This window comes from Daucus carota, chromosome 9 (assembly GCF_001625215.2).
Source record: "Daucus carota subsp. sativus chromosome 9, DH1 v3.0, whole genome shotgun sequence".
NCBI classification, from domain to species: domain Eukaryota; kingdom Viridiplantae; phylum Streptophyta; class Magnoliopsida; order Apiales; family Apiaceae; genus Daucus; species Daucus carota.
Window position 1 is genome coordinate 2,598,608 of NC_030389.2, and position 19,488 is coordinate 2,618,095.

General features: G+C 33.3%; 2 protein-coding genes across 3 annotated transcripts; both read right to left on the reverse strand.

Moving 5' to 3' along the window:
• Nucleotides 1-979: 979 nt before the first annotated feature.
• LOC108201036 (mitogen-activated protein kinase kinase kinase 17) lies at nucleotides 980-2,427 on the reverse strand. Its single transcript, XM_017369320.1, has one exon. It carries the CDS (start codon nucleotides 2,069-2,071, stop codon nucleotides 980-982), a length of 1,092 nt encoding a protein of 363 aa, XP_017224809.1. The 5' UTR covers nucleotides 2,072-2,427.
• Nucleotides 2,428-7,981: 5,554 nt separating this feature from the next.
• On the reverse strand, nucleotides 7,982-18,978 carry LOC108202707 (uncharacterized). 2 transcript variants are annotated; one of them, XM_017371224.2, is made up of 20 exons: nucleotides 18,841-18,978; nucleotides 17,963-18,024; nucleotides 16,668-16,778; nucleotides 16,386-16,442; nucleotides 16,235-16,305; nucleotides 15,278-15,377; nucleotides 13,906-13,976; nucleotides 13,617-13,717; nucleotides 13,409-13,512; nucleotides 13,273-13,326; nucleotides 13,031-13,086; nucleotides 12,866-12,904; nucleotides 12,606-12,750; nucleotides 11,891-12,072; nucleotides 11,747-11,814; nucleotides 11,138-11,210; nucleotides 11,006-11,067; nucleotides 10,000-10,927; nucleotides 9,326-9,616; nucleotides 7,982-8,474 (listed from the first exon to the last, which is right to left on the reverse strand). In XM_017371224.2, the coding sequence occupies exons 2-20, from the start codon at nucleotides 18,020-18,022 to the stop codon at nucleotides 8,198-8,200; spliced, it is 2,850 nt and encodes a 949-aa protein (XP_017226713.1). In that variant the 5' UTR covers nucleotides 18,023-18,024; nucleotides 18,841-18,978; the 3' UTR covers nucleotides 7,982-8,197. The 2 variants fall into 2 exon arrangements, with proteins under 2 accessions (XP_017226713.1, XP_063940437.1); XM_064084367.1 differs by lacking the exons at nucleotides 16,668-16,778; nucleotides 17,963-18,024; nucleotides 18,841-18,978 and having other exon boundaries at nucleotides 15,278-15,372.
• Between the last annotated feature and the right edge of the window lie 510 nt (nucleotides 18,979-19,488).

Here is a 19,488-nt window from a genome sequence, read left to right on the forward strand (position 1 = left end):
AAATTTTATTGGTTGTAAGCATAATTTCATTATTGAGAAGATAATAAAAAATTCAAAATTTACCTATTTTCATTTCTTTTAATAGCTTTAGTTGAATATGTTTGGCGTCGTACATCTGCTTGTAATTTAGGTTACATTTTTTTATTGGCAATTTAAAGTTTTAAACACATGAATTCAAGACCTTGCCTAAATCTTTGAGGGCCAGTTTCTTAAATTAACACTCAATTACTTTAAGTGAAATATGTTAAAATTTGAATTCTTTTCCTATTTATATTATATTTCTAATAAATTAATTAAATTTCAATTAGGGGCTGTTTGGGTTAACTTAAAAGAAGTGACTTTTTGCTTAAATTAAAGAAGTGGAATAGAAGTGAAAAGTAAATAAGTTAATAAAGTGTTTGGAAAAGAAGCAGAAGTTGTGACAAAAATAAATTCAGCAAAACTAGTCTGTAATTCTTCGGGCCCAAATTTTGCTGCATTCGTGTCCGCAGGTCGCACACGCGGAAAAGCCCGAGGCTTGCGAAGCCACGAAATTTCCCTCGAAATCCCACAATTTGTACCCCCCCTGCGTGCACGTAGGTGGTGGAGCATAACACACTAACACAAGTTAAACACTACAAGAGTGTTCTACTATATAAAGCCTTTAAAGGCTCTTTATTTAATCAATGTGGGAATCAAGTTTTCTCTCCAATTTTCCACTACCAAGGAAGCAACTTTGGATCATCATAACTCATCCATTCCTTAGTCGTTTTGAGTGAATAAACATGCATTGGAAAGCTCTCTCGGAGGAGAACATAATCCAAGCATAACCCGCCACGAGCACGTAGCCGAGTCTCACTCAAATTGGTGCTCAAATGACAAATTTCCAACAAGTTCTGGGAAATGATTTCATTGCATTCTATTCTACTAGAAGAATAGTTACAATAACCAAAAAGCAAGATAAAAGTATCAATTTCTATGAGATAGATTTACAAGGTTTTTAGTTAATTCTAACAGTGATCCAATTTCCAGATGAAGCAATGAGATTGTTTGTACTATGTCTATTTGACAAATAATCTCTTTCTCCAGAGTTCCTCATGGTAAATGGAATCCTCCTATTGATCTCTCTTTTGCAAATTGGTTCTTGTGACACGATATCATCCTCATCAACCTCGTATAGACCAACATCCAGAACGCTTGAAGGCGAAAGTACTTCCACATTTTCTGCATTTATCTGCTCTAATTTACTAGAAACAAAAGGATGTTGAAGCAATTTCTGACTTGTCCATCTCTTTTTCACGTCCCTCTCAAAACATTTATGTAAGAAATCTAAACCATCTTTGGAGAAACCTTTTGGAAACTTTGGTGTCTCATTGCTACATGCAATCTTGAACATTGCAGACATCGGATTCAAAATCTCATCACCCCATTTTGGAGGTTTCCCTGTAGCCATTTCAATGACTGTGCAGCCTAGTGACCATATATCAGATGTATAATCTATCTCTTGTTTTCTCAAAACTTCAGGAGCCATCCACAATGGAGTCCCACAAATAGATTTTAAAGATTCCACTGAACTGCTATTAATCTTGGAGCCATTTAGCCTTTTTGCACACCCAAAATCTGCAATTTTGATGTTTCCAGATGAACTTAGAAGCACATTCTTGCACTTTAAATCACAATGTACCACCCCATTGTTGTGGAGATATACAAGGCCTTTGAGAATTTCCCTCGTGTATAAACGAACCATTCTTTCATCCAAAACCCCTTCAAATTTATCCGCGATATCTGCCAAACTACCACCAGCCATATACTCGATGAAAAGATTGAGCTTTTTGTCACCATTCACTCCTTTGAAGTTTTCTCTTCCAATGCACTTTACTATATGTGGGGAACTCAAATTTTCAAGAATATTAGCTTCATGCTCAAGAGAATCGAGTGCTGCTTGTGATTCGGCAGATTTCACAACAAAAAGTCCCCCTGTGGATTTGTTCATAGCCAAATGAACCGTGCCAAATGATCCCCATCCAACCATTTTGCCTTTTACCCATTCACCAGGTTTAGGACATAAAAACATATCTTCAGCTTCCTTCATATTTCTTCTTGAAATGATTGCTTATATATTGAGTAGAAAAAACTAATTTTTCAGCTTTAAATTGGGAATAAATACCCAATTTAAAACCTGAAATAGTGATACTTCCTTTATGCATGCAGATATTACGCAATATGAAATGATGTTAAAGGGGATTTGGAAATGTTATAGTAGATAAACATAACCATTCGATACAATTTGAGAAAGAAAGATAAAAAATAACCTATTTACAAGATGATGAATTTATATAACACAAACATTGACTTCTCAATCTTCAGGGAAGAAGAGATGAATTTTCTTTGTGGGAAGAGCGGTTTTCCGATACTGGAAAACCGCTCTAAAAAAGAAAAAAAATTCTTTCACCACCTGCAGATGGTTATGCTATAAACTTCAATGCTTCATGAAATTGTCCAAACTTCGTAATAATAAACTATGTATAAAAAGCAGAGAAATAGATGGATATCCCAATATTGTGGAAGCTTTGGAATGCTATGGGATTGGGGCCACGTGGCATGAACTCCAATTTTGATAGTTCTAGAACAACAAAATTTAGTCTTTCTCCAAGGACTCATTCTTTCAGTTTTATTTTATGTTCACGTATATCATATATAATAATACTTATAGAATAAAATAAATCTGTGACGATTTATAAAAATTATATTAATAATTCAAAATTAATATTTGTAAAATAAAATAAATTTTATATTATAAACATCTCAATGCAATATCAATATTAATATTTAAAATTGCAAAATCGGATTAAAATTCATGAGTGAAAAAATGATAATAAATTTCTACATGTAATTAATGATTTAAAGCACGGCGAATCTTAATTTTAGTTGTGTTGTTTTTTTAAAAGTAATCATGTTCTTGACTAACATTGTCATTAACTTTTACAAACACTACTTCTTAGACATATACATCACTCCCTGCATATAAAAAGCATGCGTCTTTTTAACGGAACTGGTTGATGACATCTAGCCATATACATCGATCGCCAAATAAAACAGACAGTAAACTTACAAACAACAACAAATACGTCCGATGAACAAAACAATTTATTATAAAAGAATAGCGAACAAATATATATATCACTAACAGTTAATTTATTGACCTTTTCATCCATCAACATTATGTCAAGAGTATATATATTCTTATCCAGTGTTTGGATTTGTCAACTCCAACATCCAACAAACTTTTACTCATCAATCATCTCTATCGCCATTCAAAACATCTTTCATAGTGTAACTCATTATTGTATTAGATAAAGAAGATGAATAGGCAAAGAAAAATTGTTTATAAAACGTATTCGCCCCCTTACCGTAGGTTGTGTTTAGATGATCCAAAACCCTACAACCTGTAGCGGTATTTATAGGTGCAGAGTGACTTGTGTGCTACTCTTTTCCATAATTAAATAATCTGAAACAAAATTGGATTAAAAAATTTGCAAGATACTATATTCCATAAATAATCTGAAACAGAATCAGATTAATTTATACCAAGATATATATATCATATCAATTAATCTGAAACAAAAAAGTAGTTTTTTTTTTGATATTTCTCATCCAAAAATTTCAGAAAATTAGAAAAATAGAACGGAGCTGTTTGAGAGGCGTCACCTACACGCCCCTTTCAAATTAACTAGTTGAGAAGCCGCGCGTTGCGGCGGCCTATAAAAATTATATTAATGATTCGATATTAATATTTGTAGAATGAAATAATTTTGTAGCTGTCTATAAAATGTATATTAATGTTTCAAACTTAATATTTGTAGGATAAAATAAATTTTATATTATAAAAATCTTGATGTAATACCAATACTAATATATAAAATTGCAAAATTGGACTATAATTCATGGTGAAAAAATAAAAATAAATTTATACACGTAATCAACAATTTAAAGCACGGAGAATCTTAATTTTATTTGTGTTTTTTTTCATAGTAATCATGTTCTTACATTGTCACCTTCCTCCAATTTTTTTGATTGATTGTGCACAAAAACATCTAATTTAAATTTGTGAGATAGCGGTCTATAACTACTTTTGCTTGTAAAAACCTTTATTTTTTTAGTACTGTATAAATAGGCTTCACTTAAAAGTTGCTTGAACGGATTTTTCCTGTATACAAAAAGTAAATCATATAAACACTAACAACAACAAACATGTCCGATGAACAAAACAAATATTATAAAAGAATAACCAACAAACATACATCACTAATAGTTAATTGATTGATATCATCCATCAATATATTTCATGTCAAGACTATATTCCTTTCCTGCGTTTGGATTTGTCGACTCCCACGTAGTGATCTAATAACTACCTTTACTTACAACAACCTTTATTTTTTAATACTGTATAAACAACCTTCACTTATCGTTGAAGAAGAACGGCACCACCGAGTTAGAAATCGAATAAGAGAACTATCACCAGAAAGAGGTAGGATTGTGGTATTGAAAGAGAGGAGGTCGTGTTTAGATGATCCAAAACCCTACAATCTATAAGGGTGTTTATAGGTGCAGAGAGACATGTGTGCTACTCTTTCCCATAATTAAATAATCTGAAACAAAATCAGATTAAGACTTTCAAACTATTATATTCCATAAATAATCTGAAATAAAATCAGATGCTGAAACTTGCTTCTAATATACCCGAAACGAAAAAAGATAGTTCTAATTTTTTATATTTTTCATCCAAAAACTCCAGAAAATTAGAAAAATAGAACGGAGCGATATGAGAGGCGCCACCTACATGCCCATCGCTTCTCCTCCATAAATAATCTGTAACAAAATCAGATTCTGAAACTTGCTTCTAATATAACCGAAACTAAAAAAGGTAGTTCTGATTTTTGATATTTTTCATCCAGAAATTCAAGAAAATTAGAAAAATAGAACGAAGCGATGTGAGAGGCGCCACCTACAAGTCCATCATTTTAGGGTTGTAGTATTGAAAGGGAGGAGGTTCCCTGCAATCTATAGGAGTATTTATAGGTGCAGAGAGACTTGTGTGCTATTATTTCCCATAATTAATTTTTTATATTTTTCATCCAAAAACTCCAGAAAATTAGAAAAAAAGAACGGCGTGATGTGAGAGGCTCCACCTACACGCCCCTCGCTTCTACTTTATATAAGTATATTGATTTATACCAAGATATATACCATATCAATTAATCTGAAACAAAAAAAAAAGTAATTTTAATTTTTGATATTTCTCATCCAAAAATTCCAGAAAATTTGAAAAATAGAACGGAGCTATCTGAGAGGCAAGTAGTTTGTACATATATTATACGTACTATTAAAACTAAAACATATATAATTTTGTACATATATTATACTATTAAAACTAAAATATTAAAAATTTGATCTCTGCTATTTGGATCCATGACTATCTTTAATTTATAACCTATTCTAATGAGTCTATTTATTATTATTAAAATATTTTAAATATTTCAATAAAAACGTATCTTTTCAGAATAATTTTTCATGAAAAATGCTAGGTATCCTAAATAGTGCTATCAAATTATATTGTCAAATCTAGCTAGTTGGCACTTAACCCATGTATGCACATCAATCACCCAATTAAAATTAGCTATCTGCGACATCATTTGGAAAAAAAATTGGGGTACTTAGCACGACTCATTTTTCATTAATTTTTTCATGAGTTTAACAATTAATATACTTTAATAGATTTTTTACTATAATTAAAATATGTTTAAAAATTCTCATTGAAACATATCTCGGCCCAATTTTTCATTAGCTTTTTCATTGGCTTAACTATTTTGAATTTATTCAACATGTTAAAAAAAATTATTTAACATATCCAATAAATATATATTAATCCACACATATTTTTAATTATTTGAAAATCTCTTTTATTTGAAAAATTCATATTATTTTAGAATATTTCAATCTTCAAAAACATTAAATATTAAAATATATGTTATAAATTAACGAATATTATAAATCACCCATGGGGCTACGAGTCTCCTTAATTTATAGACTATTCTAGTGGATCTATTAACTATAGTTAAAGTATGTCTAATCCTGACAATAAAAAAAAAGAAGTTAAAGCATGTTTAAATATTCTGGTCGATACATATATTTTTGCCTAAATTTATTTTTTAATGGGCTTAATTAGGAACATATTTAATGGAACTTTCTATTATAATTAAAATATAATTAAACATTGTCAACAAAATACATATTTCCTGGGACCAAATTTTTATTAGCTTTTTCACGGGTTTAACAATTAAGAACTTATTCAACATGTTGGATAAATATATTATTTAACATGCCCAATAAAAATATATGTTAGATATGATAGGGAGGTTAATTGAGTTAGAAGAGGGTTTAAATAACTTAATCACCAGTTTAAAATATATGACATCCCCTCTTTAAATCATGTATTGAGAGTATAAACATTTATAATGCAGAAGTAAAAGAAAGGGAAAAAAAAATACCATGCCTGGTTTGAGATGACGCAACTCCTAACGGATCGGATCCTCTCATCCTAATCCCCTCTTTAAATCATGTATTGAGAGTATAAACATTTATAATGCAGAAGTAAAAGAAAGGGAAAAAAAATACCATGCCTGGTTTGAGATGACGCAACCCCTAACGGATCGGATCCTCTCATCCTAATCTAGTCCCCGAGCTCCTTTGAGACTCGATATTTTCACTATAAAAAAAGAGCATAGTCCTTATAGCAGTTGGAGAACCTTGGTACATAACTCCCAACTGCTACCTTATTATAAAATGTAAAAACATAGACTTGTCTTGGAACGTAATTCTCCGCCACTTCTTCAAAGTCCAAGTAAAATCCTTGGCGGAGAAGCAGAAAGAGAAGCCTTACAATTCTACAAATATAAATCATGATACGTAGCCCACTGTTACTACCTCGCTATAAATGTAAAAACCTTCTCATCACTTCTTGAAGTCCAAGAAAATTCTTGATGTAGTATTTGTTCTCCTAAACTTTTGCTAGTCTTGGATGTTAGGATTACGTCCTGGATCTTTCCTCTTGCTCATAGTGGAAACACTACTAACTCCCCACTAAGTACGTATTAGGAATATGCCAATCATGAAGATAAGTCAAAATACTTATTTTATTTTTATTTTTATTTGAATGTACCTAATCAATGGATAACATACTATTTGTAGTATCCATTGATCAAATAACCCATCAACGAAATTATCAGTATTACATTCAAACCCCCTTTCTACAATACATTCGGGGACCAAGAAGCATCGATGGCGTCTTGTTTTTCTTTAGATAATGTTCCCTTTTTCTATCTTACACTTTTGGTTACTAGCTTGATGTTCAGCCTTTGGATGGCTATTGACTCCGATATGCCGGGCATATCTCTCGAAGACCATGCAAAAATGTCTATAAATTCTTGTAACAGGTTTGTCAAGCTCTGACGTACTTGTTATGTTAGGTTTGACCCTATGTTTATTCTTAAAAAATCTTCGTGATATAATATATCAACCGAGCTACCATTGTCGTTCAATATCTTTTTTACAACATTTGTACCAATTTTTGTTGTGATGACTAGAGCATCTTGGTGTGATTCTAATAAGCCCTCTGGGTAGTCTTCGTCAAGAAAGGAGATGACTGATGATGGATTTCGTTTTGGACGCGTAGAAACAATTTCGCATACCTCTCTAGCATAAAGCTTTTTTGAATTATTAGATGAACCCCCCGAGATGAATCCTCCTGATATGACGTCAATAATTCTGTTAATATTCCAACGTTCATGCCTTTCATGTCCTGGGGTTTATTTTCTTCTATAAACTTCCCAAATAAAAGAACTTAATCCTCTCCACCATGAATGGTTTTGTTTATGACAAATCTCAAATCTCACCTTACCCGTGTATACTTGTACATGAAGCATATGATATTTGAGTTCAGATATAAAAAAATTTACCTGGTCGAATTACCTACAAAAATTTCTTAATGTATTTGTAATTAAGCAAGAATTTATTGTGAGAAAACAAAATCCTTGATTACAGCCAACCACTATAATAATTACTGTTCTTATAATGGCATTTGGCTTCCATCGAATAAAGGTAGCAATATATACAGAAAAATATTGAGATCTTGAAAAAGTTCGAAGCAATATTAATCACATTAGGACAATATTCTTTTGCAAGTGAAGTCGAAAACAACCTGCAATAAACTTCTCGAATCTTTCTCTACTGGTAGTTTTAGAAGTCGTGAAACCCTTGTATATCCAACATGTTCCTTCAACAAAGATGCGTCACTAACTTCCACTTTCTTCTCATGCTCTCTAAGTTTTGGCCGAGTCAATGCCCATTGCATTGCCCAAATTCCGAGAGGACGCATGTAGCAGATGGATCGGTAATGACCATTCATGTTCCAACCCTCTGGAACTTGAAAAGCATATCTGCAGAGAGAAATGAGTAAGAGAATGGACTTGCATGTAATAAACAATGTCGGCAAAAGAAAGTTACATCATTAGATTAAGCACTAACTAGCAATAACTTTTAAAGGGTTCACTAAGCAGTATGTGCTGCCTTTGGTTTCAGCAGATCATTAATAAAAAGCACCACAACTGCCAAGCATTGATAATGAACATCCTTCAAAACAACTCAATAGTATATTATTATTAATAATCTGTCTAGACATAGATATCAGTCAACATGCAATATGCTGCACGCAGCATACAGATACTTCTACTCAGCGAACCCATGTCTTAGGTTCACTGGTTTTTCCAATAGTTACATTTATTTCCTCCCTTTCCTTCATTTATATGTAGATTTTATCCTTTCTTATGCTGTATTCAAAACTGGAAAAGGTTTCACCAAATTTAAAATATGAGAAGTTATCATTTTAACAAAGATTAATATTCCAAATACTGCAATTCTAAAAATTAGTAAAATTAAAATTATGAGTACTACAAATAGCATCCATATCAGTAACTTGGCAAAGAAAGAACTTGTTGTATTAGGAGTAACGCTGACTGGTTGATGAACTGGATAATATTGGTTGTACATAGTAACATGTTATTGGTGATATCTGTTATTTCGCCATGTATATACGCTGTAAAGAATGACAAGGCCATTGAACTTGTCAAGCTAGCAAAATATACGTTAAAATGATTTTTTAAAACATGGCACTTAATAGAGTCAAGATTTCTCATTTGCAGTCGATCCATATTTCATTGAAGTGAATAATTAATACTCATTTTTCGTTACCATTTAGTGATACAATGAAACATGAAAGCTATCGACTCACCCTTGTCCTTCTTTAGACCAAGCAGTTTCATATATTCCATGTGCAGTCTGAAATCCCATTTCCACCATACCTTCTTGAATCATAGTTGCACCAACAGAATATGTAACTCCTGTCCAAATTTCTCTCGACTGCATAGATGACATGTCAGGCTCTCCATTGGGTAACATTCCATTTAATGCCCCAAGTTTTCCCCCATGCACCTTGAGGACATTGAAGGTATACACCTTTTCAAGAGCAGATTTTGCCTTTTCTTCACTTACAATTGGTTGAAGACCACAGGCTCGAGCATACCTACAACATAGTTTATTCATGAGTGCACTATAACTGGAAAACGTTCCAAATGGACCTAATGACAGCCAAATCAAGAAACAAACGTTACAAGGCTACACTCAAGTGATTTCATTGAGCTTTATAAATAAGTCAAGCAGGATCACTTGCTTTTATTATATAGGGGTACAAATATGTAAAGAAAAGCTTGTGATTATGCTGGTGGTATTCACGAGTCATATTCTTGATATAGAAGGAAAAACAACACACAAACATCTTTTTATGTGGTACTCGGAAAATCCAGTCATATAACATATTGCAGAATTGTGCCCAGTTCCTTATACAGTTCTACAGAGGAGTCAGGAGCAATTCAAATTTTTGCAAAAATAACATTAGACGTGACATACCATTGTCCCGCCAGTTGATCTGCTTGAATAGATGAACTCGTAGAGCTACCACTGTTGTCATAACTGAAGTAAGAACCATTCCATAACTTATCATAAACCTTTTTTGCTTTCTGAAATTTGGCCCAAAAATAATCCTCACAACCCTTATCACCAACTTCACCTGCCAGAGCTGAAGTAGCTTGCAATGCTGCTACCCATAGTCCCCCACAATATGCACTCACACCAGAGACAGACCATGTATCATATGTCTGATCCGGAAACCCGTCATTTTCTATCATCCCATCCCCGTCTTTGTCAAACTGTTCCATATAAGCCATAGCAATATAAACAGCTGGCCAAACAGCTCGAGCAAACTTTTTGTCCCCAGTTGCAACCACGTCCCTATAGACTTGCAAAACAAATTTTGGATTCAAATCTTTCCACCTGTCAGTATTATGAAGGTTATAGAAATTTACTTCAAACCATGGATCTATCATTCCAATATCATGAGGAACGGCACCAAGAACTTTTCTCGAGACAAAAGTTCCATCATGCAAAAGACTCATTTTCCTAGGATCATGCATCATAACTGCTGCCGCAAAGTCTCTTTGGATGCTGAGCTCAAGTTTTGGAAATAGCATTGTCAAGGCAAAAGATGAGTAGAAATGGACATCATACGTGTTACACATGTGATATTCAGTCCCTTCATAATAAAGAAATTGACCAATATTTTCTTCTCCCTTCTCCAGCAAAAGTGTTCCAATTGCTGAAGTCTTTGACACTGGGCTGTGAATATTCTCGATTACTGAAGTCATTCTTTCAAGAATATCACCAGCTGTATCATTCTGAATGGATTTATCATTGCATTCGGTGTGGTTTGTGGTGGACCTATCAAGGGTAAATTTTCTATCTAGTATGCCTGACAAGCTATGGACTGGAGGTAATCCATCTGCAAACAAGAATATAATATTGATTCACTAGAAGTTCATCCTTTATAAAATTAGAAATCAAGCATATTTGTATGTACCAGTCCAAATTGTCCCCCCAGCATTGAGATAATATAGTTCATTAAAAAGAGTGACAGGATACCTGCAAGAAACCATGAGTAATATCATATTTCAAAATATACACATAAGCAAAATGTGAATCAATAGCTCACCATTCAGGAAATCTCTTGTCTTCGAGTATGGGTTTCTGCCATGCTTCTATCTGAGCCTCCCAAAAGTTATGCTCTGAGTTGGATGTAATACAAAAGATATTAAATGACAATTTTGTACATGTCAACAGAAAATACCTTCTGTTGTATTTCCAATATCAAATATCACATAGAGAATAATTATACATCCTCCAAACAACATAAATAAATTTATTTTGCAATAATGTAGAATAATAAAAAATCACTACGAACAGTCATAAACCAATACAGTTCACCAAAACTAGTTTGAATTTGTAGGGTTTTTATATAGTTTAGGAAATCTCTAATTTAAATGCTTAATATTCGGGCTACTTTTACTTGTCATTTTACAGTTCACGGTATTGCCAGCAGAACTAATAAAAAAAGATATTAAGTCTTTTTCTTCTTCTGAATCTGCATTCTATTTTGGTCACTCTGGACATCCTAAATAATAATTGTGTCCAAAGATGAAGCACTTATTCCAGAAAGGATGCAGCATCATATTTGCACGCTATCTTACAGAAAGAGGCAGAATTCTTTCAAATTTAACCAACTATGCCATACAGGAAACAACAAAAAAACTAAAAACATTACCAAGAATAGCATCACATGCCATGCTTGTTGCAGCATTCCCGTGGGTACCATAGAATTTGGTGTACCGCCTGTTTAAGATTTATTCCGTTTTCAGAAAATATACACATATAATATCTGAACATTGATGTCAGTCAAATTATTCACCTGTTATAACTCTTCCCACTTTGGAAGGTCACTTCAGGACAGTCCCATGCCAATGAAAATGTTACAGTGCGTACTGCATTAGAAGGAATTGTCACAGTAGCTGCAATTGCTGCACCCGTAGATGACCCCAACTCTGTAGGCAGTGCAACTTCAGTGGAACTGAAGCGGTTAAAGGACCCGTGCTATTAAAAAGTAAACAAATCACATTTTGTTGAGGAAGGGCTGCCAACAGCAGTAGAAATGATCACTCCAAAAGGCATTGGACAATAACGGAGATGGGAACAGTGAAAATATCAATGCAGATAAATTTGCGCCATGTAAAATTTTATAGCTACAAAGACTACATATATCTCAGAATCATATGAAAAACTGCAGACTTCTCTTCAACAGAAGAACAGTGTGACTTGGTTATTGTACAATTGGCAGTGGCACAACTTCAAAGTCATGGGTTGGCCTTTTTTCAAAAGAACCTCATTAAAAATCTCAGCAGCAAGCGCTAAGCAAAGCGTCAAATATATTATATATGGAAACAAAGTCTAGCACAGCAACACGTGTTTGTTGGGCAATCAGAAGGAAATGAACAGCTGAATGAAATATAAAGCGCTGAACTTGTGATAACTGAATTTTGATCTTCTCCAATGAGAAGGCCAAGGGAATACAGTAAATAATACCAGTAAACTGGACATAATTTTTGCAAACGGGAGAAAGAACTAACCTCTTTGATTTCGTTCCACATGTCCTTTGCTGTGATGCCTGAGGAGTTTCCAGATATTACAAAGGAAGGGCACTCAGAGACATGTACATCTTCTGTCTCTTCTGCTGCGATAACAAAAGTTACTGGTGGTAGTCCGTTTGCAGTCCTGAATCAGTTAGGCAAGAGATGTTTTGTAAGAAATATGTGAAACTCTTTCAAAAGATTTAAATATCTTAATTAACTTCAAATTATATTTACTTAAATAAAAAATTGAAACTTACATGTGATGCAGAAGTACACCATGAATTTTGTCATTTGTCCTATAATTTTATTAAAAGTTTCGTTTAAAAAATTGTTAAGAAAACCACGAACATGATAACAACTGATCCACGGTGAAATATCTTCAAGCAAAGAATTCCTAAATACAAAGGGCTCCATGTTCTTACACAATTCTCATATTAGAATGCTGACCAGATAATCCAGATAATCCACCAACAGAATTCTGAATCCATTGAGATAAAATGGTGAGTTCTATGGGTTTGTGAAATGTTTTATACAAGCCAAAGCACGAAACTTTCAGATTATATCTGCTGCGGTTGAGATTGCAAGAAGCAAAATAAAGTGTATATATATACATATGAAAAACACTTTATGATAAACAAACTCCTCCAAATAAACAAATAATTACCTCCCACGTAAAAAGCAGGGTCACATCTGCTGCACTTCTTCCTAAATTAGACAGCTGCAAAATTTTTGAGGGACTCTTGAATCAATATAACAGAGCTTTTCCCAAGTAAACTTCCAAATTTTAAGCTGCTTCTTACCTTAAAAGAAAATACTGCTACAGGAAGACTGCTCTCCTTGTAATTGTGGGGGATGATAGGAGAAAGCTGGCGAGAAACTATTCTTAATTCAGGATCAGGCTCACCTGGATTGGGGGAGGGGGGTGGGGAATTGATATTTACATGTATACAATTTTTAACTATATATTACAATCATCAGACTTGATAAACAAATTGAATGTAAAAGTACCCTCATATACAGTCCAAGCCCTCGGGAACAATCCATGATAAGTGGAATTCTTGCCACTTAGATTCCAATCCCAAGATTGCAGCCCCGAAGCTGAGGGGTCCCTGTTTATTAAATTGATTTCAGTGACACTTTAATCTTCTCCTAGCTAACCATTGAATCAGCGGCACAAAGCCCCAAAAAAATGCTGATTGTTATACTGACCCCCCCCCCCCCCCCCCCCCCAAAAAAAAAAACCTAAAACAAAAGGTATCAAGATCTAGAATACATAACAAATGCAACAGTGGCTTACTTTGGCATTTCAGTGCTTCGTGGGCTCAAGACACTGGAGAACTTTTCACCATCTGGACGTGACACAAACACCTGCACAGAAACTTATACGATAAATAAACTATATAAACTATATCATATAATATATAAACAATAACACATTGTACACATGACAGCATCAAGTACCTATGTAGGTACTTAACTCTTTAAGTGCTTTTAAATAAAAACCTCAAGAGTTGCAAATGATTGTACTTGGCAACCCAGATTCCCAGGAAAAGTAAAACTGGTAGATCTTACACTGCTTTGATTATGCTACCCCGACTCTTTATTTTGCCTAGAGTACCCACGTCGCATACCCGACACTTGGATGTTTATATGGATATCAGAAACCTATTTTGGACCAAAAATATGTAAGAGGTCCATAATATTGCCATGTCGAATACTTGAACACTTCCATCCAAATCCGGGTAACAAAAACTTCAGATATCCCTATATACACTAGGCAGCAACAAAGTGGTTTAACCCGCACTTTCACTCAAAAAAAATCTGGTTAATACACAGTAATTGTAGTCTACAATTACTGTGTATTAATTGTACTCTCCTGGTGGCGCATAAACTTCCAAAATAGTATTGAATATTAACGGTTCTATTAAAAAAGTTGAATTATTTTAAGCCCTTTCCCCTACCGGACAATATTATAAACCGTGTACAATAGCCAACTGCCACAATTCAAATCACATATATCAGGTTGAAGTGTACTTATGAGACCATGCCCTAAGCATGTGGCAATAAGTGTGATTAAAATATTAGTATATCATATGATCAAGGCAAGGTCTAATCCATGTAAAGTAAGCACACGGTACTTATGTATTTTAACTATATACTTCAGTGACAAGCTAATAATTTAAATTAAACTCCGACTCCTGAGTCCATACAAACTTGGCAGCTTAGTAGCTTATAAAAGAACTCATTAGCTGTGAAAGCCTAAAATCTTCATGAGCACTACATATAATGTTAAACTCGTTATCAAATTTTATGTTATGCCGCCTATGGAGTACCATAAGTTAAGTACCTTTTGGAATTGATGTAGCCAGAACTTATAGCTCTCTTAGAATCAGCAGAAGATATCGTTACACTTTGTTTCTACCATACAACTCCCTATACTTCCTCCAAGTCAAAACCTTAGAAAAACCAATGTAACCCTATTTGTTTTCACAATTTTCAGAATAAAATAATCTTTATTCTCAGATCTGAAAGATGATAGTACCAGCACTAAATCATTCTACCCATAGAAACCCATAATGAAAAGAAAATTTACAAAATAAACTAAAACATCCTATAGAAGGGAAATAAATCGCAGCAAAAAAAATAAATTATAAAAGTAGGAAACATACTGAAAATTGATTTGCTAAAACTGGTCTATCTTCACATGTCCTAGGAAATATTTGCCAGCGTACAAATTCACCTTTGTAAGTTCTTCCAATGCTTCCTGCACTGAGATTTCATCTTATAAAACAATAAACTGCTTCAATTGGCCAGGTATATCCTCGAAGATCACTCCAAAATTTATTATTTTTTTCTAGTGGTGAACTGAAATATATGTTTTAATTTATCAAACAATGCAAATACTGCAGGAGCAGTCCCGAAAAGCTATATGTAGTAAGATATTACTGATGAAGGACAAGAATGAAGATGTGAACATAAAAAGGTAAGCTGCTTTCTTAAGCGCAGATAATCACTAGCCCTGAGGTAATATAACCGCAGAAGAGAAGGATTTGTCTGAATTGTAACTCATAACAAGTAAACAATCTCGATTTAGTAATTGAAGTCTTCTAATAGTATATGTATCATTTCTCCTGCATCAAAACTAATTATAGAAACCAATAAAAGGGATGAATTGATGTAAAAGAAGTACAATGCTCAGATGATCAAGTAGGGTACGGAAGGGACTTTGACATATATGATTACATTTAAGGTCCTTGAAACATTGTAAGATCAAGTATTCTGTATACCATAGGAGATTATAGGCCTCTTTAGCTCAGTACAGAATATGCTCCCAGTGTCTAAACTATTTTAAAACACTTCAAATCATGTGCACATACCAATCACAATTGTACTAAATAAAACAAGCATATCGAATTGTAAAAATCCGTAAAGAGTTTTCTGAGCAATAAAATTGAGTGTCTTAACATATTTTGAAAACGATGGTAAAAAAGAATAATATATCCTGTAATTAATTGAGTCATCATATTCAGTTGCAAAATTAGATATACAGATTATGCACAATCAGGAAGTCAGAAGGGTGCAAATGAATGTATCAATCAGAATATTTCAGGTATTTTGAGACCTACCCAAGACCACCTAAAGGAACACCCTGACATGATGTAAAAGCTCTCTTTGTGAAGGGGTCGACAAATGTTCCCTAAAGGATGATAGAGTGGTTCAGAATTTTTCCGCGAAGAGAAACATCCAGAAAAGAAAACTTAGTAATTGCAAACATACATTTCCATTGGTAGATTTGTCTCGGAGAGCACGCCATAACCTATACCCAATTGGTGCCTACAAATGTAAGAATTATATTATATAGGAAAAGAATGATGATAGGACTACCAGAAAAGGCAACGATAGCTTCGCAGTTCAACATATTGAAGTTTCCAGGCCAGTATTGAATCAGTTGTTTAAAGCACAGATGCCAACAATATATACACTGGGAACTTGAGAACCTGGTCTATCAATGTATGAACTTGTTGTAATGCTCATCATATAGTAATTTAAAACAAATACCAGAGAAATTATCTCTTTCACACTCAGGCTGAACTCTGAAAGTGCAATTCCCTCATCATGCAGTTTCCTCTGCCAAGTCAGGGATGCAGGTTTCCCAGGGTCAACTTTTTCCTGGAAATGCAGTAAAATAAATGCATTTAAAAGAAAAAATATTCATCAGGATCAGATATATGAACCAGCAACTTAAGTTATGTATTAAATTTTAATAATTATTAAACAAGGCACTGATTTTAAATGTACTATACTAATTTACAAATTTCAGTTTGCAAGAGAGGTTTAATAGGCAAGCTTTGCAAGTGAGGTTTAATAGGCAAGCTTTACAAGTTCCTTTCAGACTATCTTTGAAATTTACACACACAAACAGCAAAATAAACAAAGAGGAGACTCAAATGACATGTTTGGATGACCAAAAAATCAAAATTCTGAATATGGATTTAATTCAATTCCAAAGCTTTCAAATACAGGCATACAATTAGAGAATTTGAAAACAACTCAATTCATGTGATTTGAAAGAATTTCATGTTCCCAAACACAATCTTGAGAGTAAATATGTATGTACACTATATATAATTAGATAGCTAAGCTGGTCTTGCATACTTAACCAACTCATTCATTTAGAGGATCATACTTCTCCGATGTAATTATTATTTTTTAAAAGTTCAAAAAAATTAATGCAAGTAGATTACAAAATTAATAACTTTATATTCAAAAGCATGTTCTATTTGCTTTTAGTAAACGCATAACATAGTTACATAAAAGAATTACAATCATAACTCGATATATTTTTCATGTAAAACTTTCTTTCTTTTCTATTTTGTCTAATAACCATTTAATTTCCTCCTTTTACTTCAGTTTTTAAATATTTATATATTCTAGATTGATATACTAACCAAGTATTATACTTAAAAAAAATACCATTTAATAATTACCAAACATATACTTTTGGACAATTATCTTATTCTGGTGAAAAGCTATATGACCCATTCAGCCCACAAATGCACATACAAGTCCATATCCCAATACACAATACTAGTCAGATAGATAGCATTATAGCCTTATAAATACCAATCTTCCCTTCTCTTGGTAATAAGAGGTCGAGAGTTCTTGGAATGTGTGCATGACTATTACATTTATGTCATTGACCGTAACCAAAAAAAACAAACTACTCACTGATGTCATATTATTTGTATAACAACAGTGCTTGCAAAGGCAAAGTTAGACGTGCAAAAAAGAAGGTAGCTGAAACTGGGAAAATGAAGGCTATACACTTTATTAGCTGTTAATACATCAAGTACCTTATCAGTAAAAGAATCAAGAGAGTCTCTGTCTGCATCAGAACCATTAGCCAATGTCATCCCTGTAACAAAGTCAACTACGTGAGATTAAACCAGTTGCTCATATATCACTTTACTCAAAAATAAACAAACTCCTACGTATACGAAATTTGATGTAAAAAGTTAACACAAATGATAAAGTTAACTCCCTATAACAGTATTTAAAACTTGGTACAAATGACTGCTGAAAAGCAGTAAAAAAATTGATAGTCGTAAGCGCAATAATAGCTAATACTCAAGATCCACATTACTCTTTTTCTAAAATATTGTCACTTTCACATTAAAACTCTAATGTGCATAATAAAGGAAGACTTTCATGAATATCGGCTGCTACATTAAGTTGACTACTGCATAACCTAATCAAATACCACAAAACATAAACTGTGTAATCCCCAAACAAATTTTAATTAACTGAACATAACAATTCTATTTGACCTCCGATTGCACAATTCAACTAATTCACTTAATCACCTCTCAAACACTACATTATTCCGACACTCAAGTCATCCACCTCTACCATTAAAACACAATCAACGCACCTTATCGAGCCCCATAATTCACTCAAACCACTAAAAATCACTCCAGCATCACTCCTACTCCCGTAAAATCAAGACCGAACCAGAACCGAATTAATCTCAGTTCATCAAACCGTAAACAATCGAAAAAATCGCATAAATCACAACAAAAACAACATCTTAACAAATCAAAGCCGGAGATCACATTAACACTACATTATAAACTACATAATCAGTTAATTAATCAACAAAATCAAAATAAATAGCGAAAAATGCAAGATAAAATATATAAATCAGTGAATTAAGGTGAGATTAGTTAGTTACCTGAAATGATTTGTTGGAGCTGAAACTTGATGATATGTTGGTATGTGTATGTAATATGTACAGTCAAATGATTCGTTAATATAGTTGATAATAAATAATCGAATTTTCCATGGTGTGCCCGTGTTACACAATAGTCGGATGGATAATAAATGATGATGGCCCCTTACATTTACACCAATTCCACCAATCAAAATACATTAGAAAAACCGATAAATAATATCATAATAGGCACACGTTAGAAAGACCGATAAATAATATCATAAGCTCTTTTAGAGTCCAAAACACGTAATGATCGATATCAAAAGCAGTACTTGTGTTCGGACAAAAGTCCCGGCAATGTTTTTACTTTTATAATATTTAATATTTTTTTTTATTTTATTCAATTTGTTTTCTTTGTTAATCTTCCTTTCTCGGAGTATTTCTCTCCTTTTCTTAGATTTGGTTTGCTTTTCTAAATATACATTGTTGTGTCATAAAATCTCTCTGGGCTTATTTTACAGCCCATTGTATTATCTGGACTTTATCTAGACTTATTTAGATCATTTGGCGGCGAAAGGTATTGAGTTTCACCATGGTTAGGGGAACCATTGCGGATATATAAAAAGACTTATGGGCTTGTGTTGTGCCATTAAATCTCTCTGAGCTTAT